We start from the raw sequence: 23,665 nt of genomic DNA, 5'->3' as shown, positions 1-23,665 counted from the left end.
TTAGGAAGTAGTCACGGCAGATGGCTGAATAAATACAAAATATGCATTCTTCAAATATTATTAGAGCGCAGTAGTTGGGATAAAGGTACCCAGAATGTCTTGCAGAAATGCATTCTACATATGTAAAGATATTGTTAGCTTAAATACAGCAGTGCTTCATTTGCTAATGCTGTGGTGGCATAATGTTATTATTCAAATCCTGAAAGTTAGGAAGTGGAAGTATTATGAAGCATGGCAAAAAACAGTCTGTAAATGCTTAGATACACTACCCCAGTCCTTCAGCTAGTGCTGCTATCTGGTAACCACTTCAAAGTTTTTTCTATTATATCTCCCAGATTATTCACCCTAAAACAGATGATCAAAGAAACAGACTGCAGGAGGCATGCAAGGACATTCTTCTTTTTAAGAACCTAGATCCGGTAAGAGGGTTTTAGTAATATACAACATTTAGCAGTGCTGCTAAGAATTAATTCTCTTGAACTTTTGAACAGAATTTTACAGATTTTTAAGCTGTTATGTATACTTTCTTGACCATTTCATGAATTGCAGAAATGTTATTTTTGTAACTGATAGATATGTAGAGGGCCTTTTATTCATCACCATGAATGATAACATCAAAGTGTATGAATGTATACATGAACATGATTGCAAAGTATGGGGTTTTCTTGTTTGTCTTCTTATTTTAAATCTTCTTCCTGTATATTCCTGTATATAAACTCAGCAGTTAACTGGAATGTTAGATTATTTCTACTAGTACTGGCATGCTGAGTGCTCAATGAAAACCTAAAAATTACCTCCGAGGTCTATAGTGTACCTATAGATGTACTTGAACAAGCAACTTAGAAATAAAAGGGGAAAGAAAGGCAATAGTCAGGTGCTTGTGCTATTATTTCACTTAATACCATAAAAATGCTACAGATAATTTTCTTCTGTGTAGATGATTTCCTTCTACTGCCTGTAGAGACAAGTATGACTTTTGAGAAAGTTTTGAATTCCTTTTTCACTTTTTGTTTCTGAGTTACTTGTAACTTCCAAGAGTTACCACAGTCTGTGCCAGCTGTTCAGCAGAAATTTTTTCCGCTGAATCCTCCACTTGTGGAACTTGCAGTCCAAAGCCTTGACATCCACTTGTGGGGATCTAACTCTTTTCTACCCCACTTCGTTCAAACTGGTCAGTGGCTTAAGGACATGTACTTCTGCTTTACAGACAGCATTCTGGAATGTTGAATAACATGGTTTTTGTAAAGGAGGTTGTCATAATAACTTTACTCATAAAGGGTATTGGAAAGCTACTGAGTTCTGAAGACAGCATGGGCATTAAAATGTAGCCTTCTTCAGTCTGGCTTACTCTTTCTGTGAAACCAAAATCTGTAGTTCCCAGGGGACTCCCCCCATTCTTCCTTCTTGTTCTTCCACTGGGCTGTGACTGAAAAGTTCTGTCATTGTAGTTGCAGTAATTTAAATGTTCCTATCCCAGCTCTCCCTCCCTTCTACCTCTCCAGCCTGCAGTACAAGTGCATACCATGCCAGCTGCTGCAGTTTGCTTTCAGATGTATTCACAAAAAAAACACCATCTTTCAGCTTGGAGAGAGATAATACCTTCAGCTGCTAAAGCTATGTCACTAGAACAAAAGTTAAACTGTGTACCAACAGTGTCTCCCATTCCCACTGTTATATTTATTGCATGAACTTCAGCCTCTTTCTGCTATAGTCCTGTGTATGAAAACCATTGTTTCAGAGGCCAGTGAGTTATAGGGGAAGAGACAATGTGAAGTGCTTAATGGCTTTTCTGTGATAGCCTTTCACTAAGGTGTCAAGTGCCATTCCTAGATGGGGCACCACTCTAGAATACAGCATAACAACGTGTCTTACAGTGTGATTAGAATTATGTTCACTACAGGATACTGAGTGGAATCCACATTTTTCCTAAAACCCTAACACACTGTGTGGTAATATGAATGGAAGGATAAGATAAGGGTATCAATAAAGCCGAAGGAGAAGTTACAGTAGTTATGACGTGACTTACAGTACTGCTTAGCATTTTAATTAGAGTCCATCAGAAGAGACAAGAGCCTTCACATAAAAGTGTAAACCAGCACAACTATTTGAATATAAGACATAAATGAGAGAGGAGAAAAAGATAACCTTCAGACTTTGGCACAGCTTCGAACTTTCTGAATTGAGATATCACTGACTTAAGCCTGCATTTACCTGATAGCAGTGCTTGAATACCAGATAGGTAAGCTTCTGGAGAAGTATAATAACAAATATCAGTATTTCACATGTTGGCTCTGATGGAAAATAAAACATGAAATAAGGTAGCAGTAGCTCTGGTATAATTTCCTAAGCAGCACTTTATGTTTCAAAGGACAAGTATAATTTCCTTAAAGTCTGTGAAGCTACTTGAATTATCTCACAACTTTCTTTAGCTTCATGGATTGCTGAGGATGTAACTGGACAATTAATGTCAATTCAGCAAGGCGCTCCTGAGTTAACTCCCATAAATAAAAAGCAACCAATGAAATCAGTATTTTAGCATTTCTTTTTCACCTTTCTGGGGCATAATCACATCCCACCAAGTCACTGTCACTCAATAGCTATTTTAGCTACTCTGTAACTGTATGGAAGAAAATTACTGGAAAAGAAGAATATGGATTGAAACATACAGGCAGCAAATTCAGGGGGAAAGGTTTTTGCAGAGCTTTTTGACTGCTTTGTAGAGAACCAGATCAGGAAAGAATCAAGAGAGATTCCAGGAGCAGAACTGTATGTGTGAGTGTGGAGAGTAAGGTGCATTCACATGTATTTTTCCCTCTCCACACTATTAATCTAACATAGGTTAGATTTACCCATTCCTTTTCTAAAGCACCTCTTCTGGTTCTTCTTCCTGGAACACCTCTCTCTGTAAGACTGCCCTGCTTTAGAGCCACAAGCCATTCAAGACCAGAGGATAGAGATATTTAATCCTTCTGAGGAGTAAAATAAAAATGCTGCATGCTGACTGGAGGTTTAAATGGAGATTCTGTGTACAAGTATACATACATGGAAGGCATTCGGGTAGAATGAATATACATTCACAAACTAGGCTGAGCCTGCCCGACCAAGAGCTTCCAGAATCCTCCACCCCACCAAACCTCAGCAGGCCTTATGACACGCCTCAAAAATTCCCCTGCCAGCTAGAAGCCATCTCCTACACACACACACGAGATAAGCAGAGATGCGCTCTTCTCAAGGAGGAGAAGAGAAGGGAGGTGAAAGCTAGGCACTGCTTTAAACAGTGTGATACCGGGAATCAGAATGCAGTAACCTATCACTGTGTCTTGGGACCCTGCCTGTCCCCTTAAGGGTCTCTTTGTCTCTCGGCGTGCTTTGTCTTCATGGTCATCTTAAAGGCAGTATTGTTGTTCTTAATTGACTCCTAGTTCATTACCCAGAAAATTAGTGTTACTTTTGTTCTCCTTAGATTTGTCATGTGTCAAGCTGGTTGTTCTACATGCATGCATGAAGCATGTTACCACAGCTTTTTTTTCTGCTCCAGATGGTGGCACTGGAATGAGAAGCTGCATGCCCTCTTTCTTCTCCACTTTCACTTGAATAAGACAGCAAGGAGAAAATGAGATAATGACCTTGGGCTACTAGGGATGAGCCCCCAAGACCGTCTCTGTTCAGTCTAGCAATTGTTTTATCACTGGGAGGACTAGCAGCAGCAGCAGCAGCTCATCAAGTGGCCATTGTTGGGGTCTGGAGGCTGGCGAGAGGCGGCTTGGGGCACTGACGAGTCAACTCTATAGCTTCTGTGCATCAGTGCAATTTTATTAGGGTAGTGCAGTGTCTTATATAGTGCTCAGAGGAGGTGTATCCAGCCAGCCTGGAGCTGGTACAAGTGGACAATACAGATTGGCCCAAAGCCACGTGCAGGGTGCAGATAGGTTACCCTTATCAAAACAACCTGTGGTTCCACCCCAGGGGGCTGGCAGGGTCAGCCCCCTGGAGCTGCGTCCGACCCAAGGGCCGGCAGATTCCAGCCCCCAGCAGGTGTGCATGGGTTGCTCAGCCTAACAGCCTAGCTTCCTTGGGGCCTGCTGGACTCCAAGGACATCTCCCATCACAAGGTCTCATGTTTACAGCTCATGCCCCGCTGCAGGAGAAATTCTCCCACAGGCCAGCACAGCCTTTTACACTTCTCTTTACTGCTTTTTTAAGTTATTATTTTGGGTTTGTCTTTTAAGAGGAAACTTTGCTGAAGCTGATTAACACTCTTCTTTGGTTTGCCTGTTCTGGGCTAGATGTGGCACATAGGCCAGCAGTTAAAAAACCCCAGTTAACCTTTTATCAGAGTAACAGAGTAGCTCAAGAGGCTGGTACCATTAAAGGTGTGCTGCAGCCTTGCACTTAAAACAAGGTTTGGACAATTTATTTCACAAAAATATACAAGCCTTGTTAGATGGATGCATTTATCTCATAGCAGGGAAATTTTATTTTGGAGAACTTTGTCTTGCATGTAGAGAATATTTCAAATAGGTCTTGACCCTTTTCTAGAAGGTAATAAATTATACATGTTCTTCACAGATATGCAAGTATAATTTCTGGGCATATTGCCATTCATGCACCTGGGGAGTTAGCAGAAATACTGATTAATCAATTTGAATTGATTAACCCAAAGGAAGATGAAAGAAAGCATAATGCAGCTGTATTTTATGAATAGTGGACTCATTCCCTGGAAAGCGCTATTGAAGAAGAGTCTCATAATGCTTTTATGTTCTTAAAATTTGTGGTGAAGTAACAGGAATACAAACATGTAAGGTGTGAGTGCAGAATCCCTGAAGATGTTAATACTGTGCCCTCCTAGATGGCACAAAACTCTGCAAACCAATGTGCTCCCAAACAAGTACTACTGCACTTATTCCTCTGTTTCTTTCCTAAGGCAAAAGTAATGCTTATGCCACTCAAAAACGTTCCTTTTCTAAAGAAGTATTTACATGCTTTCAGAGAATTTAAACTTTAATTTTGGTTCTCTGTATTTGTTGAATGCCTTATCTTTAAAAAGAGACACTCTGTTGTGTTTGAGAGAACTATATTAAGAGTGTGAAATTTTAACATAACTCACAAAGATCGCACAACACACATGGTTAATACTTCAGATTCTTTATACATTTTATTTCTGTTAAAAAGTTTATCATGTTTTTCAAGTGTGACTCTTCTGAATATTGATTACCAGGTTACCATAACACATAGCAGATTTACAAACACTGATACTACAAAACCTTCCTGCTTTCATTTTCTGTGTATTTGTTTTAAAGCTAGAACTGCTTTCATGAAGAAAAGCTTTCAGAAATCACTGTTTTACAAAGTACCAGAATTATGTGGTATTCTGTGTATGATAACAGATCTACTTTTTAATTCTAAAATTATCCAGATTTATCCTTTGAAAGTAACTGTGGAGGGTACCAGTAGATTCAGCCTCGGTCTAACAGAGAATCAAAAGGATTCACAGCCAAGGAAGCTGGTTTTGTAGCTTCCATAGTAAAAGCAAAAACCACATACCTGCAGTCTGCTCTGTCTTAATTTTACACAGAAAGCTTTGGGAAAGGGACCAGTTTTCTTTTAAGTTAGTTACAGTTTATTTGGAAAGTTAAAATACATGTGTAATGTGTCAGTGGATAATAGGCAGCTCTCAAAAGTCTGTAAATAACTTCATTTCTTAAAGAAGGCAATTGTGGATTCTATTCTGGTGTCTAAAAATGTCATAGATCTGCCTACCTGAGATTATATTTTAACCTGAAGTTGGGATGAAACACACTGAATGAAGATTATAACTGTATGTATAATTCCTTCAGTACTGCAAATAACCATCTTTTCAGTTTTGTCTTTTTTCCAAGATGTCTTGGGAGTACTTTCATTCCCAAGGATCAGGGCCCACATAATACGTTGCTTGCATGTAGAGGATAACATATTCTATACCTTTCGGTAAAGTGTGGAGCATTCTAGAAGTTCTTACTTGTATTCAAATGTCAGCCAAGGGCTGTTGGTTGGGGAACCACATTTCCAATTCAGATGCAAAGCAAGGGGAAGGGAATGTGCTGCTTCAAATGCTTTAGAAAATTAACTCATAATAGATCAGTTTTGCAGATTCTGAAGGAGTTGATTTGAGTTTAAATGGGAAGAACTGAAAAGACCAAAGTAGTATTATCTGTTAATTTAAGGGTGAAAGTTTTTAAAAGGCAACTCTTGTACTTAATTTTCACTCTTTCTCAATGGCACCCACACATCCTTTTCTCCTTGTCTGGAATGAACTGTAATCCATTCACTGTTAGTAAAATGATTCTTCTTTTTGCAAATACATACCTTTCTATACTAGAAAAAGATACTAAACAGAGACAGTGAAATGATTCCTTGCTAGGCTAGTTAGGCTACATGATGCATTTTACTATGGTCAGCTGTACTGAGGATGGATGCTGCCATCCTATTATTCTTTGTGTCCACACAAAGAACTCTGTGAAGTAAAATTTGGTTTAGCTTCCATTAAAAAAAACAAACTTGAATAACATGACACTGCTGATATTTTAAAAAACGTTGAGTGAAGTGAAGAAATTCAACAGAATAAGGAAGAAATTAGTTCCAGCTAATTTTATTTGTCTAAAACTTAAGTATCTAATTGTGAGTTGTAGTAGATCTTTGTCATCAGTGTAAGGGAAAGAGCTTGAGAGAATGATTCTGAGCTATCAAGTACATTAGCTCTCCTCATGGGAAGGACTGTAGAGGACTGGCTTAGGGTGGTCTTGTTTGGAGAGGCAAATGCTTCATTTCAGAGTCTGGGAATGCTATGAATTGATTTGTCGTAAATTATTTGCGGATCTAAATCTACAGGATTTTCTTTATTGTGTTTTTCTCTAGAACCTGCTTGTTCCAGTATGATATGTACCTAATGAGTTTCAACAAGTAGAGGATAATTTTGTTGTCAGAATTTTAGGCATATTGCTTGATAAACTGAAAACAAAATTGAAATTATTGAATTTTTTCTTCACTAATACACAAAATACCTGTGTTTGGTTTTTTCAGGTGTGAATAGTTAAGTCTTAGCAGATTTACACCAAACAAGACAAATCATCTTATTAATGCTCTGTTTTTATTGGATGGGCATAACTCAGATCATGATGTTTTCTTAGTCTGTTATCTCTCTCTAAATATTTGTACTCCATTCAAATTAACAAGTCGTTTTATAGTCTTTTTTAAGCCTGTTTCCCAGTGACTCCAGCATTTATTTCCTAAAGCCAAGCACTGCAGCCTTTTATGGTTGCATCCACCCCACCATTGTGCAGGCATTGTGCATATTTAGACTTTAAAAATAATATTTTGCAATCATTTAAAACCAAAACCAGGATGGTGCATTGTTTACAATAAGGAATAGAGGGGTTTTGATTTTAACTGCATAATGTTGCACAGTTGTGAAATTCTGTCTTTGGATGACCGTGAGCAATTCATATTGCAGACAAGATCGATGTTATCATTGGTAGAGATAAGAAGGGAAGCTGGGCTCTGAATGCTGGAAGAGGAAATGGCTAACACTTACTACTAAGTAAAACTCTCTTTCTGATTGATCCACGCATTTTAATAGCATGAATAATTTCCATCCATGGACATTTTCATATCTGCATATTGTGAGGCTGGCCAGTTAATTAATTTGAACAGTAAAATTTTAAAAACAGATGGTAATTTCTTGTCTTTATCTCTGTTCTTTTAAATAGGAGCAGATGTCTCAGGTGTTAGATGCAATGTTTGAAAAACTGGTTGAAGGAGGGGAACATGTCATTGATCAAGGGGATGATGGTGACAACTTCTACGTCATTGACAGGTGAATTGCTGTGTCTTACAGCACAAAGTATTATGCAAAAGTCCACTGAGAAAACCTTGATTTTCTATGTATTTGTATTTAAATCTTACATATGTTTGTAATGGAAAAAGAAAAAGAAACCATAACTGAACCAGTACAGCTCTGTCTGGCCTACAGAGTGAGGTTTCTGAAAGGAGGCAGATTTTTCATATGGAAATATGTACTTGTCCTCTTTGTGTACTTCTGGATCCCAAAGGCTGAAGCTTTTGGGAGGGTAAATTTGTAGTTTTTATTTTTGGGGGGTTTGGTGGCTTTTGGTTGGTTAGTTTATTTTTTATTTTTTCTTTTTTTTTCTTTCTGTTTTTAATGTGGAAAGAAATCTAAAGCACAAAACACAATGGGATATATTTTACAGGCCTCAGGTACCTAAGTTGTTACTCTTCATTTGTAAATCTGTACTGAATGAAAAAAGAAGGTAATAAAGTAAAATCCTAGCTATTGATTACTGCTGAATCCAAAATAAGCATTTCCTTTGGCACTTTTGTTTCAGAGGCAATTGGACAATGCCACAAATAATATTATTTTAACTTTTGGTCGTCCCTGAAGTTGGACTAGATGATGATCACTGTAGGTCACTTCCAGCTGAACTGTTCAATCAGGAGATCATAGAAGTGTGTCAGGATTCTTGGCTGAAGAGTCAGTGTTTTTTCAGCTTTGTGAGGTTACAGTTTGTTATCTCCAAAAAGCTGCAGGACCTTCACAGTATTCTGTCAGGCTTGCAGTTTTTAGATACAGTGCATCACCTCAAAGTCCCTTATCAACAAACTCACTGCACAGATTTTTCCATTATATGTACATGATATATCAGCATGGACCATACAAATATGCACTGCTGAACAGAATGGTGGCTCAGCATGGTGAGGGGATGGCTATGCCATGTTTCACAAGATGATAGACTTTACTGCATTCTCAAAGCAAAAAAAAAGTTACTAATTTATTGATGAGGAAAAATGTACAATATATTGGATAAATACCTAATCTTTATTTCATAATGATCTATTGCTTTTCATATACATTTGTTTCTTGCTTCTCTTCTACATTTTAAATTACTACTTGAAAGTATTTTAAATATTAAATACCTTTTATTATTATTTCAATGATCACAGCATGGCAGTGTTTGCAAAATCTTGTTACATTTGTAGTTAGTGTGTTTAAAATTAAGAAAAGGATGCTAAGTTAGATCTTAAGTTTTAATAAGTTCTAGTGATCTGTACATCCAGTCAGTTTTAAACAGAGTTACTGCAAAAAATAATAACTATTTTTCCCTTTAAAAAAGGAAGTACTTTTACTATTTATAGAAGTCACTGAAATGTCTCTGCAAAGTGTTTAATACTAAGGAAACTTACATTTCATGTGCTTATTTTTGGAATTTGTGGTGGCCGAGAGAGCCAGTGGCATCCTGGCTTGCATCAGGAATGCTGTGGTCAGCAGGAGCAGGGAGGTCATTCTGCCCCTGTACTCTGCACTGGTTAGACCACACCTTGAGTACTGTGTTCAGTTCTGGGCCCCCCAGTTCAGGAGGGACATTGAGATGCTTGAGCGTGTCCAGAGAAGGGCGACGAGGCTGGTGAGAGGCCTTGAGCACAGCCCTACGAGGAGAGGCTGAGGGAGCTGGGATTGTTTAGCCTGGAGAAGAGGAGGCTCAGGGGTGACCTTATTGCTGTCTACAACTACCTGAGGGGAGGTTGTGGCCAGGAGGAGGTTGCTCTCTTCTCTCAGGTGGCCAGCGCCAGAACGAGAGGACACAGCCTCAGGCTGCGCCAGGGGAGATTTAGGCTCGAGGTGAGGAGAAAGTTCTTCACTGAGAGAGTCATTGGGCACTGGAATGGGCTGCCTGGGGAGGTGGTGGAGTCGCCGTCCCTGGGGCTGTTCAAGGCAGGATTGGACGTGGCACTTGGTGCCATGGTCTAGCCTTGAGCTCTGTGGTAAAGGGTTGGGACTTGATGATCTGTGAGGTCTCTTCCAACCCTGATAATACTGTGATACTGTGATAAAAAAATATAATAAGAGGCTGCTTAGAAAAGCCCAGGACTGGCTGCTGCTCACTGTTTTTATATATGTTGTTAACAGAGGTACATATGACATTTATGTAAAATGCGATGGTGTTGGGAGGTGTGTTGGAACCTATGACAACCGAGGAAGTTTTGGTGAGTTGGCCTTAATGTACAATACACCCAGAGCAGCTACAATTATAGCTACTTCTCCTGGCGCCATCTGGGGTTTGGTAAGTGAAATACATAAGATTTTTATTTGTTGATTCTCTTACATACATTGCACTGGTATGCTAGATCAGTATTTTTAAAATTAATTATCATTTCAGAAAGTTTAATTTAAAAAATCCTGAAAACTCTCAACTGTTTTTTCCAGAATGTGCAGATGCAAACCTGAGGCTTAAGGAAACACTGAGTTTTATTTAACTGTAATGATATTGCAAGCCATTTGACAATTACTTGTATGAATTTATTAAATGTTTTCCCACATCGTGACAGGAGATGCCTTTGGTTCCAGAGTAAAATTGTAAAATATGAGGTTATTTACCAGTGTTATACTATCAGGATCTTTGACAGCCATAATACATTTACCAAAACAGTAAAACTGGGATAGCCATCTTCTTCAAGATGTGTAATATCAGTCTAATGACTGATTCCAAGATAACATTTTCCTGTTGAAAAAAAATGCTTCTCTTTCAACCAACTTACTGGAATCATGGCAGGGTTTAGGACAGCAAGAGAATGACTTGAACTCGGATTGGGTTGTGTTGGCCAGCAGGTCCCACCACCTGTATCAGTGAAGGCTCGCAACGCATTTCAGCTCTGTCTGTCACCAGAACACAGTCATATGAAGTTAAGAGAAGGAAACAGTATACACCTTTTTCCACCTGTATGCTTTATTGGGATTGCCAAGTACTAAGGAATGCCCAGTTGACTGTTTAGGGTAACTGTGAGTCTTGTTCTGGTGAAATAGCAGAGAGTGAACTGTGACCCAAGACCCAGACCCACGTGTTTTGCTCTTGCAGGTATAGTAATACGAAAACCTCCTTGAGTATGTATCAGTACTTAGAAGACCTCAGGATAATTAATAAACTTAACTATCTTAAATTACTTACTCAGTGTTCATTGGCCGACCTGTTTTAAGGTGAACTCTCTACCCTCCTATGTAAGTTCTGTACGTATTTCCCAGAGGGCAGAGAAGCTTTTCGCAGTGTGAATCAGGTCAGGAGCTTAACTGTAGGAGCTCTTGATTGACCTCTAGAGGAATCTTTCTCAACTGACCGTATGGGGAGACCAGCCAGCTGGTTTTATGGCTACACTGAGTGACTAAAACTGTGTAATGTGAACGTATTCAGTAAATATTTTGTTAATGATCTCTTGTTTCCTGTATATACAGGACAGGGTAACGTTCCGAAGAATCATTGTAAAAAATAATGCCAAAAAGAGAAGAATGTATGAAAACTTCATTGAGTCATTACCATTCCTTAAATCTTTAGAAGTAAGATTTCTCTTGTATTATTTTAATGGCTGTATCTGAGGCACCCAATAGGATTCTACCCTTTTAGACTTTAAATTTGGAATTCAAATATTGTTCCCAATTACGTTGTGCATGCTTTTGTTTTGGAGAAAGACCTTATTTTTGGTATTTTAATTGTTTTAAGATGAAGAACTATTGCAAATATATATATATATATATATTTGTGTATATATATATCTTAAAGCTGGTGTTTGTTGTTTGGGTTTTTTACTTTTTTTACTTTTATCTTCTTTTTCTTACACTTAATTTTACAAGCTATTACCAAAGTTAAACAATAGCTTAGGATATTGTAAAATAATTTAATAGCTATTTTTTTCAAGGCATGCTTTTCTGACAATAGTTTTTGAAGAGTTGGGATATATAGACTTACTACAGAAATGGAAGCTCTATCAAAACATTTAGCAGTTAAGGCTATAATGCGCCCTCTGAAACACTACTCAGCAGTTTTCCCAGTTTTTGAACTACTGTCAAAACAAGAAAATAAAGATACTCTGCAGGGTGACAGGTTGGACTGGATGATCTTGGAGGTGTCTTCCAACCTGGTTGATTCTATGATTCTATGATTCTATGACTCATTTAAAAAAAATCAAAGGGCTTTCTAAATATGATATCATAATGTTAACCAAGTATGTCTTACATTTTGTTTTTTAACATTAAGGTATCTGAGCGTTTAAAAGTGGTTGATGTGATTGGCACCAAAGTGTACAAAGATGGAGAACAGATCATTGCTCAGGTACAGTTTATTTATACATCACAAATAGCATGTTATCTATAGGCGATACATACTTTTACACTATGTTTTACTTTCTCAGATGAAACAAGCAAAAAAGTTCCCATCTGTTGCAGAGGGGGATTCTGCTACCTACGCCTATTTGGTGGAGGAGAGAAATTAATTGGGGCGAGATAATTTTATATAAAAATATAGATTTATTAAATTCAATATTCTGAACTCTCGCCACCCCCAACCACTGTATATTAATATTAAAGGTTGTACACGGTTATGAAAACAATTTAGGATAAAATATGTACAGGGAATTTGTTATTTAACTAGCAAACATTCAAACTATAAACAGAGAGAGGAGTTTTCCTCGCGGCTTCATGGTGTTTGGGATCTTTATGCTATTTGCCCAGCAGAGCAGGCTGAAACTCTTTCTGCTCTATGGCAAAGGTAACTTATATTACAGAGGTATTGAAGCTTTTACTCACAATTATTATTAATTATTAATCACCCTCTGGGGCTGCATCACAGCCTGTGTCTAATGTTCAGACTTCTTCAGGGTCTCTGCCCGTGGACTTGGAGGCTGGAATCTTCCCGGCTTGAGGGGAGAGGATAAATCTTCCCAGTTTCTGGGGAAATAGGTTTTCTCTAACCTTTGTTCTCCTGGCGAGGGACGTGATCTCTGCCTTGGTGCTGCTGGCTTCTTCTGGATGCTGTGTCCAGGGCTTATGAGCTGGCAGGACTTCAAGAGCAGGAGAATGGTTGTTCACAGCTTCAGGCTGTGTGTGCAGACAATCCAGAGTCTGCTTCCTGGTTATCTCAGTGGCAGTGGCTTTTACCAGGCAATGGTAGGCAGTGGCCATGCAAAGTGTGTGTGGCTGCTGGGAGTCTGAGCTCCATAGGTAAAGGCAATGCAGGATCTGGTCCTGATAGCAATAGCGTGCAGATGTGCACAGCTGGCATAGGAGGCTGTAGGCTCTTTATATATATATTTGCAGGCTTAAATGAGCTCTGCAAGAAAGATATGCAGGCAGGTAAGCTGCGAATGAGTCAAAGCATGAGGTCTGAGCCTCTGAGCATCAGAGCTATGCAATGGCATCCAAGCGTGGGGGTCTGAGCAGCTGAGCGCTGCAAGTGAGGGTCAGAGCTGTGTCTGAGCCATGCAGGGTCTGTGCCATGCAGGTGAGACAGAGCTGAGCTGAGCTGCAGGTAGGGTCAGAGCATGTTGTTTACCTGGGCACCCCTATTTATTGACTGTGGGCTGAGATTAATGGCTCCTTTGGCCACTAGAATGACCAATCAGGTTGGCAGTCAGCCAAACCTTACCATAATCGGCAGAAGCTACTTGCCTGGACTCTCCCAAATATGGGGATCACACGGATTTGCCCCAGGGAGACACGAGCTGGGTGTGTGAGCTTACACAACTTGTTTACAACTAGGGGTCCTGGCAGAAAAATTTGTACAGGCAAGGCAAGGCATAAGCAAGCCTCTATTCGGGCCTACAGGCCCTCCATGACACCATCTAATAGAGGTGATTATTTTATTATAGAAGCTATTTTTTCACTTACAGTACTTTGTAAAATATCACTATTTGTTGGTATGAATAAGGGAGTCAACATTTTTGAAGTATACTTAGAAATTCAAACTATATCAAAGAATGGTTGCTTCCAATAAGGAATACTAAAACCTTACCTTGTTTTTGTTGAAATATGAAAATCTATTGATGAAGAATGCAGAGGTAAATTCCTCAGGGAAGGCAACTGAGACTGTCTTTCCCCAGAATATATACCGGATACGAGATAGCCCTTTGAGACTTTTGTACAAAAACTCTGTAAGGGAAATAATTTGGAAGGAATACAGAGATGGAGAAACAAGAATGAGTATCCTAAAATCTCCCATAGCATTCTTTTTCTCTGCTTTTTGTATGACATGCAGCCAGCTAGGTCTTTTTATGAAGAGGCTTGTGACGTCATTTCTGTTGTAGATGCTTTGACTATTATGTGCCAAGTTTTCACGTTAAAAGTGATTTCTTTTGCAGTGGACATAAGAAGGATAAGTTTCAAGGCACTGGCTGCAAATATTTTAATGTTACTATGAAATTTAAAAAGGAAATTTTTCACTTAAACTTCCTTTATTTGAGGGTGACAGAGCACTGTAACAGGCTGGCCAGAGAGGTTGTGGCATCTTCTCTTGATACTTTCAAAACCTGTCTGAATGTGTTCCTTTGCAACCTGATCTAGGCATACGGTGCATTAGCAGGGGAGTTGGACTAGACAATCTCCAAAGTTTCCTTCCAACCCCTACCATTCTGAGATTCTGTAAATTTGACATTTCCTTTACTCGCTTTTTGTTTTTAACTTCCACAGGGTGACTTGGCTGATTCTTTCTTCATTGTGGAATCTGGAGAAGTAAGGATTATAATGACAAGGAAGGTAAACATCTCTAAACCACAGAATTTTATTTGTAAAAAAATCTTGATGTATTCTAAGAGTTAAACAGTGATGCTGCCATTATTAATTAATTTCACTTATGCAATCCTGATCTCTCTGTCTTCTTTCTCTACTTTTTTTTGCACATGCTGTTTCAGGGTAAACAAGACGTAGAAGAGAACGGAGCAGTTGAAATAGCCCGATGCTCAAGAGGACAATATTTTGGAGAACTTGCTCTTGTAACTAACAAACCACGAGCTGCTTCAGCATTTGCCCTTGGCACTGTCAAATGTTTAGGTATTTTATGTCTATAATAATAATATTTTATATCTACTATAAAATGATCTGCAGTCTATTTGGTTGGGTTTTATTGTGAACTCTTGTCATTCTCCAGAGTGTAAGATTTATCTCTCCAGGGGATGGGACCTCAACCCTTAAGACCGTTTAAGAATAATCTATTACTGTGCAGTCCTGTTTACATTATCTGCATGGAAGTAAAAATCGTTTAAGGACAGTATAGAGTATTGCTGCAAACCATTTATAGCTATCAGATAAATGCCTAATACTCTGTAGCAAGGTAAAGTATTTATTTTCTCAGTAGACTGACTCTCATCCAAGAAATAACTGTGGTAAAAATCTTATCCTGTGCTATCATGACTTAAGCTTTAACAACTTCTTTGTCTTCACCAACTGTTAATGTAATCATTCTGTCACACTGTGTAGTAGGCACAGAAAAAGCCATAGAAGTTGTGCTCATAGACAACCCTTTGCATCCATTGTTTTTCGTGCTCTCATATTTAGCTCCTAAATATTTGTGTCTAATTGTGAGGAAACTGCAAAGATAGATCTGTCATTCTTGAGTGACAGTTTGATTACCAAGCCAGTAACCAAAAAGCTTCCAACTTTCTTGTATTATTTTTTAACATACTCATCTCCAAACACACACTGATGATCAGGCAATAAAGTTGATAGACAGGAAAGAGAGGCAGTGGTGAAGAACAGTATCATTACCCAGTATGCATAAGTCACTTATATCTCTGGCACTTCCAAAATAGCAGAGATATGGAACTTTTCTCAGGAGCCAAGAGACTACAGGCCACCAGACTGGAAGTTGCTTGACATACAAAGTTTTCTCCCTGGCTTACTGGATAGGATTTTAGAGGATATCATTATGTATTCATGCATAAAAAATACTCTACAGTCAGCTATGCATTGATATCGCATCTGAGTTACTGTCTCAAACTTCTTGTATATTTGCTGGGAAATAAGTATATATTACAAATTCCACTCTGGATGGAAGCAAGAAAAGAAGGGAAATGTGGTATCAGACCCCAAATACAGCCAACAACATCAGCAACAGATGATGTTTTGTGAAATTGCAAGGGTCTTAAAACTACATTCTGTGGAGGAATCCAGGCCTCTCCAGACTTCTTCAGCAGCTCTTGGGTGACACAGGTCTTAATATGACAATATTTTCAAAATAAGAAGTGCAAGAAATTCTAAGTTTATTTGTGAAGCATCAAGACAACAATGTCTTGGTTGACCTTAGTTTTGCTATGGTAAGTGATATTCTTCTGAGCAAAGTATATGGCCTCAGTAATAATCTGTCCCATTATCATTTAAAGTTGTACATTGGAATGTCATAAATACCAAGATAGCGTCTGCAACTGACAAGCAGATAATATTCTTTCTTTTTCTCTCCCCTTTTATCTTAGTTATGGATGTGCAGGCATTTGAAAGGCTTTTGGGACCCTGTAAGGAAATTCTGAAAAGAAACATTGCCAACTATGAAGAACAGCTAGTTGCTCTCTTTGGAACAAACATGGACATTGCTGATTACAGTGCATGAACTAAACATTGGAGCGACCAGATCTGTTACAACAATATAGCACAGTAGTGGTTAGTCCACTGAGAAATTGTCTCTCTTCCTATAGATGCCAAGCATTTTCTGTGATTTTAAGAGTTGATTTGGGGGTATTTTTTTGACTTACTACAGTGGAAATACTAGTAAACAAACCAGAAATTTAATAAATTGTGGGCTTTATTTTCAAAGGGGTCTAGCATTGGTGGTTTGGCATGAAGGCAACTCATAGTAGCACAGTACCTTTGAAAATCAAGTCCTTTAACACGGCATAATTCCTTACAGAGTAGATTTAAAAAACCCCACATGCAATTAACTTGTTCAATTATCTTCTGTTCTTCAAAAAGGTTATGACTTTTCTGGAAAGACTGTTAGTTCGAGTGTGATATGTTGAAAGTATTAGTGCACACAAAGTGTTTATATGTATTAATACAGGAGATATATGGTAGATACTACTTTCTGACTATTACAGTTGTCATGATTTTATGTTGCATTTATCACAGATGTAGTGAACCACAAGACTAATTGTAAGATAAAGCATGATAATGCATTTTATGTAATGCTCATGACCCAAACCTGATTTCTAACATTTTGTACTTTGCTTTAAAGTCCTCTTTATTTAATATGTCATGTTTCAGCACGACATTGTAATATCTTATGCAATTTAGAGGACTTGTATATTTTTGCAATAAACAGCATTTTTTATTAGTTACATGTATTCTGTACAGTCTAGAGTGAGGACAGCTTACAAATTAACCTTAATGCTTTAAAAGCAGGGGCATAGGCCATTGTCAGGTTCTACCTAATCATACATAACCTATATTATTTTTCTTCTCCATTGTTTAATATTTATGCATTTTGTCTTCACTACCTATACTTGTTCTCTGCTTAATTTTTTTTAGATTTCAACTTTTTTAATCTGTTAATCTTTTGCCTATTTCAAATCAGTCTCTGTGTATATCCGTTCTTGCCGTCAAGTCTTAGGTATCAAAGACCAGTTTCAATTACTGAAGTGATTGATATTGAAAGCCTTGCCAAGCTAAGCTTGTCCTTGGAAAAACCTTTATCAGGAAGTAAAAAACATTTTTAATTTGAAAGATCAGTATTTCAGAAGCTTTGTCCAAGTCTGGAAAATATGTCATTGCTTAAGCTAATATCCTGCTTTCCAAAACATGTAGGTCATCATAAAATAGTATCTTTATAGCTGTGATAGCATGAGATACCTTCTGAGACTGACAAGAGAGAATATCAGCACAGAGATCACTGCTTACAAGGGTCTGTGACTGGAAATTTCAGGCACATTCCAATTTTAATACTGCTTACTGACCTGTCTCTCGATGTACATGGAAAGCTAGTGCACGTTACAACAACTGGCAGCATTTCTGCCAAAATTATAGAAGAGTGGTAGGAAGGCTGCTTCTGCCCTGTTTCAAACACCTTTCCTTCTTAGATAATGACTTTTCTAATGCCATATGTTTGTGTATGTTAATGTAATTATTATCCTATAGTTAGTGATATGTTCTGACAATTTATATAATCATACATGCATATGAAGTTATGATTACATAATACAATAACAATATATAATTTATATCATACAGTATGGTATGAATTACAAATCAGATTCCTAACAAAACTCAATCTGAGCAAAATTTACAAGAGGGTTTGTTTTTTCTAAATCTAGAAACCTGGTACAAATAACTGCAAATGTGATAACTTTCCTTTGTACTTTTGATTTATGGAAAAAAAAGAAGCCTGTTACTTTAGGAGGAAATACCAGGTAACCAAAATCTGCACCCTTGTCATTCTGTATGCTTAATCTTCTAAAGGCTACCTGTATTTTGCACTAGCTTAATACAATTAAAAAAAATGCTAGAAATTACTTGTACAGCAGTAAACAACAATCAAGGCCATAAATGCCAGTCACGATATTTTCAATATTGTTGGTTATATTTAAAGTTTCCTTATAATAAATACTTTTATATATAAAAAAAACCTATGTTTATTGATACTGTTGTGTTTTAATTCCATTATCATAAAGTTATAAATTACCTGTTTATATTTAGTTATTTAAACATTCGTGATTCTTCACACTTTCGTAACTGATGTTATATAGCTGCTCTGTCTGCTTAAAACATATGATGACATGTTGGTGTGGGAATTTTCATAGCTACTTTGAAGATTTGTTCGTAGTATATAGCAGAGAAAAAGCTGAGGAGTGACACATTTAAGATAATCAGAGACCTTAGATTTTTCTGAGGCCCAGAGTACAGCTTCCTGTTGCAGCAGTGTTATTGTGGTGTTTTGGGAGACGGAATGATTTCTGGGATTTTCTTTGTTGGGAAATTCAGGAGGGTTTAACTAGCAGAAATAAATTGTTACTTTGGAATTTTCATCTAAGTCATTTTATCTTTCATCAGTCAGCACTTGGATTTCTCCTGGATCGCTTCATCTGTGCACTTAAAACATACCAGTCTTCCTTGCCACAAATCTGGCAAGTATTCTTCCTAAGAAGGAAATCATACCAAGTAATTGATTTTTAATGACCTAATGGTAGATAAATTGTAATAATTTTAAACAATATTATGTCATGTTTATCTTATAAAATGACCTATGCCCATACTTGGGTTACCCAATGATTGTGTTCTTAAAAAGTGTTACTGTCCTTGTTTGTAGTCAGTTTGCTAAAGGAATGAGACTGGGAATTATTTGGCACGTGTGTAACTTTGTTTCTTCCCTCTCTCCCCAGCCTTACCAGCAATTTAACATTCTGCAGATGATTTAAATGGATGGATGGATAAGTTCTAGAGGTGGGGAGGGGGGAGGGGAAAAAAAAAGCTGCAATGAGCTTGTTGAAATATATGCCCTGATAGGCAGGGAAAGAAAGGTCTGAGGGACGTCCTGTAACAAAAAGCATTTACATGTTAGTATGCAAAAAAGAATCCCCATGGCAGCAAATATTTACAAATGCCTTAATTATGGGAGAAAAAAATAGGACCACAGCCCTTAGTTGATCACAAGACACAATGAGTCAGCAAGCTTTCTCGGTCCTAGTGCTGATACTGTCATTTAAGACACGTCATTTGTTTGTGCTTTGTTAGATTTCATTGAAGTTTATCTGCAATAAACACTTCTGAAATAATTCCCTTCTAGATCTCCTGTGGAATTCTTGGGACAAAGCCATAAAAAACATTGTGCAACCACTGTCACTCCATCTTTTTTCCACGTCTTCTTTTCCACGTATTCAGTAAAGACTGTTCCGGTCCTTGCTGGAATGGTGGATTTAGTTCTGGTGCTTTTGTTTTATAAGTTTGGTGCTTTCAGCTTTCTGTAAGGTGCTTCTGAAACAATTACATCACAATTTGTGTCATTTTATAATTTATGGCATACTTTCCATGGCAAGCATTATTGTTTTCCAAGATCAAAAGTTCCCAAATGTGAAAAATAAGTTTTTCTGCTGGTCATCCTGGTTGACGTGGGTCTTTTTTTGCTGGTCATCCTTCACAGACCTGGCATATCAGATTCCTAGTTATCGTTTTTTCAGATGCTTACTTCAGCTTTTGCTGAACAAAGTGCTTTGCTGAATGTCAGTTTGCCACAGCACAAACACTCCTATAGAATGTCCTAAAAATGGCATCGTATAAATACTTTGGCCACCTTCTTTGGAGGTACTAAATTATTTCAGCTGAGCAGCAATGAAGTATTGGGAAAGGATAATGCTCTGTGCAGGTCTCTCTGAAGGACTGATTCCCTAGCGGCCAGGTAAGCTGCTAGGACCCTTGCCCTCCACATCTCTGAAGATGCTGAAAACTCAGTTCTGATAAATGTTTGATTTTGGAAAAAGGCATCCAAATTATTTTTAAAAATACAGTACATATGATTGTATTCCAGTGCCCAGGAACACTCCCTGACATACTAATTTACCAGCTGGCATAGACAGAACCTATAGATCATCTGTAGGGTTTTTCACTTGGGTTTTTTTTGTTGGTTTTTTTTCTGCAAACTTTGACCTGGGAAAGAAGGTTGCCCTGCTAGATTGTTTCTTGATGTGTCAGGTCTTTGTTCTTTCCTGATACTATTGTAATTGTTTTGTCTTGCTCTGTCTTTGTAGGTGATAAAAGTTTAGCTAAAACTGGAAGTGACATGAAATAAATTTGTTAATTCCCAACCTGTCTTGGAGTAACCAAAAAAGAAATTAAAAATCTGGCTTGTTACTTGTTCTGTTTCTCTCCAACTTGGACCACTGCTGAAGAGGACCGAAGTTTCCATCGTAGCACTCAAGAAAAAAAGATCTTTTCCTGGGAGCAACAAGTTCTCTGTTTCTGTGCTCTGCATTCCCAACAGCATCTTCTGTGAGGAGATGGAAGAGGTGAAATATGGGGTGAGCATGCCTAGAGTTGTTGTTAGGAAGGTGGAGAGAGCCAGACATCATTACATCTTGCTACAAAAGGCTGTGAGAAGAGGAAATGAGTACAAACAGGTTTAGGAGATGCTGCAGTCATAGTGAAGGGAGAAAAATGATGTGAGAGCATCTGGCAGAATGCTGCAGAACTGAAGCTGCAGAAGTGGAAGCTCTGATGAGCAAGGTTGCTCTGATGTCTGAGGAGTATTTAATTAATTACTGAGGGTGACTGTAGCAAAAATAATTATATGTTGTATTTCAGAGAGTCAGCAGTAGCAGCTGTGTCGTAAGGCCACGACAGCTTTGGACAAGAGGCATTAATAGTTTAAAAGTAGAGATAGGCACAAAGTGAGTACATAATATATATTTTACTAATAGAACTTTGTAATATGCTTTTAAAAAATCTGCCTTGTGGTTTCTTAACTCTCTGGCTGATAATTTTAACAGGTGAATAGCGAGCTTTATTTTCTACATGTGTAGTCTCTCCTGCTTATTTTGTGCTTCTCAGTAGCTATCCATAATGTGATAAGAACTCAAAATTATAACTTCTCAATCCTCCACCTTTTTTTCAACCAGAGCAACTGAATCAGCAAAGCTACCAACAATGTCCATGTTGCACAGTATTGATTCATACTCTGAGCACCTGTTTATTTTGGGCATGGAGTAACAAAAGGCAGGGTATGTGGTGGGGGAGTAATGACTTAATGAGAGACTAGGCATACCGAACAAGAACTATGAAACAATAATGAAATTCAGAGGATAGATATTTTATTTCAACCCAAGGGGGTTAGTAAGAAGTTTTGATACAGTTGTATGTATCCTGCTGCCATCTACTGTATGGACTACCTCTCCTTATACTAATTAACATCCTCACTGAAGAAATGTTAATGTACTGTATCCAAAGGAGAAAAGGTAGATTTGAAAATATGAAAGCTGCTGTATATCTGATTTTAGAACCTCAAAACAATTCAGACACACTCATCTTTACACGATTTTAATCTCAGTTCTAGGTAGAATTTATGTGCTTTCCAGGTATGTCGCAGATGGTGTGATACCAAGGCTTTAACTCAGCAGTGGATTTACTTGTCTAGACCCGTATCTGGCATCTGGGCCCATGGATCTCAGAGGATTGGGCTTCAGACCTAACATGCTTAAGGTTTTACAGAGAACTGTGAGCCTTCGTATTTAATTTGGAAACAGTGCTTTTCATTTTGGGAAGATGAAGTACATAATAGGGTGGAAATGTGCTCTGTAACAAAGTACAATGAACCTTAGGCTAACAGTCTTTTTGCTAACAGTCTTTTTCTGAAAGAGATTGGATTTGCTGTCTTCTCTAGGCTTGAACTTTCAGAAGAATAAACTGTGAATTTTATCTTGTAAGTGGTTGTACCCGCAAGCAAAGTAGCCTATCTGCAGAACAGTGGCATGGTCTAGTTGACTGGCTAGGGCTGGGGGATAGGTTGGACTGGATGATCTTGGAGGTGTCTCTTCCAACCTGGTTGATTCTATGATTCTGTGATCTGTATTATACACAGCCTTGATCTGGAAATGCAGGATTCACAGTAAAATCCTTTAAAAACTCAAGAAGCTTGAGTCTCTTTCCGAACAGTTTAGATATATAAATGAGATCAAAAGGGAAAAAGGATGGAGAAGAAGGAGCACAGCTTTAAAATGAATGTTATTGTGGTGTAAAAAAAAAAAAAAAAGAAAGAAAGAAAGAAAGAAAAATAGCTGGCTTACTAGTTTTGAATTTATTAATAAAATTTGGTTGAGAGGATGTCATGAAAGCTTTCTTATATCAAGATGTATCAGTTAAGAAAACCCTGCATTCTAAATAAATGAAATCATTTGAGCTTGTTGTATATAGTACTAGACAGCTGGCATTATAACAATCTGTCTAGTCACTTAATCTCAGCATTAATTTTCAGATTTTTCTTGGAGGCATTAGTTCAAATAATTCCTGTGTTTACAAGCTGGGAAAATGATCTGTAAAGGGCGGCTGTGTTATATGATTAAGCAGAGAATACTTTTAGTTAGATTCCACGGCACTGTTTTTTCTACTCGTTCTGCTTGTTGGGTTTTAATCTAAGCTTGCACATACATGTATGAAAAGTAGTAATTTCCAATTCACATTGCAGAACTCCATGTTTTTTAAAGTAATGCCTACAGATGACAACGACTTCACTAACAGGCAAACTATTACTTCTTGGAAAGGCCAAATATTATACTGTAAGCCAAGGATATGTTCTGATGCTAAGTACAATTTCAGGGTGTGCAGTTTCATCATCTTTTTCCTTCGAATTGCCTGATCCTCATTGCGGTCTACAACTACCTGAAGGGACATTGTAGCCAGGTAGGGGGTGGCCTCTTCTCCCGGGCAACTAGCAATAGAACAAGGGGACACAGTCTCAAGTTGTGCCAGGGTAGGTATAGGCTGGATGTTAGGAGGAAGTTCTTGCCAGAGAGAGTGATTGGCATTGGAATGGGCTGCCCAGGGAGGTGGTGGAGGCACCGTCCCTGGGGGTCTTCAAGAAGAGACTGGATGAGGCACTTAGTGCCATGGTCTAGTTGACTGGCTAGGGCTGGGTGCTAGGTTGGACTGGCTGATCTTGGAGGTCTCTTCCAACCTGGTTGATTCAATGATTCTATGCTTGCTAATCTGCAGAAACAATGAAACAAGCGTGCCCTCTAGTGGCCACTCCCAGCACCAGTGATGAGGCACAGCTGACAAAGAACACTAAATGCGGATCCATTTCTGCTTAAATTTTAATAGTTAAGTTGTTACTCTTTTTTGGCCCATTTTTCGTGCACAACTGTGTTACCACGCCTTTAAGTC

The 23,665-nt window shown here is 38.2% G+C and overlaps 1 protein-coding gene across 1 annotated transcript in view; it reads left to right on the top strand.

The window, feature by feature from the left end:
* The window catches only part of PRKAR2B (protein kinase cAMP-dependent type II regulatory subunit beta), an 89,056-nt gene extending 69,487 nt beyond the window's left edge, over positions 1–19,569 (top strand). Inside the window, exons 4-11 of the mRNA XM_064142504.1 lie at positions 336–419; positions 7,746–7,852; positions 9,962–10,115; positions 11,279–11,380; positions 12,078–12,152; positions 14,504–14,569; positions 14,725–14,863; positions 16,282–19,569. Coding sequence (XP_063998574.1) covers positions 336–419; positions 7,746–7,852; positions 9,962–10,115; positions 11,279–11,380; positions 12,078–12,152; positions 14,504–14,569; positions 14,725–14,863; positions 16,282–16,415 — 861 coding nt within the window. The 3' untranslated portion in view covers positions 16,416–19,569. The remainder of the gene's footprint in view (positions 1–335; positions 420–7,745; positions 7,853–9,961; positions 10,116–11,278; positions 11,381–12,077; positions 12,153–14,503; positions 14,570–14,724; positions 14,864–16,281) is intronic.
* Positions 19,570–23,665: the final 4,096 nt, after the last annotated feature.

This window comes from Pogoniulus pusillus, chromosome 4 (genome assembly GCF_015220805.1).
Source record: "Pogoniulus pusillus isolate bPogPus1 chromosome 4, bPogPus1.pri, whole genome shotgun sequence".
Classification (NCBI taxonomy): Eukaryota; Metazoa; Chordata; class Aves; order Piciformes; family Lybiidae; genus Pogoniulus; species Pogoniulus pusillus.
The sequence above is the reverse complement of the archived record's forward strand: the minus strand, read 5'-3'. Positions and strand labels throughout refer to the sequence as shown.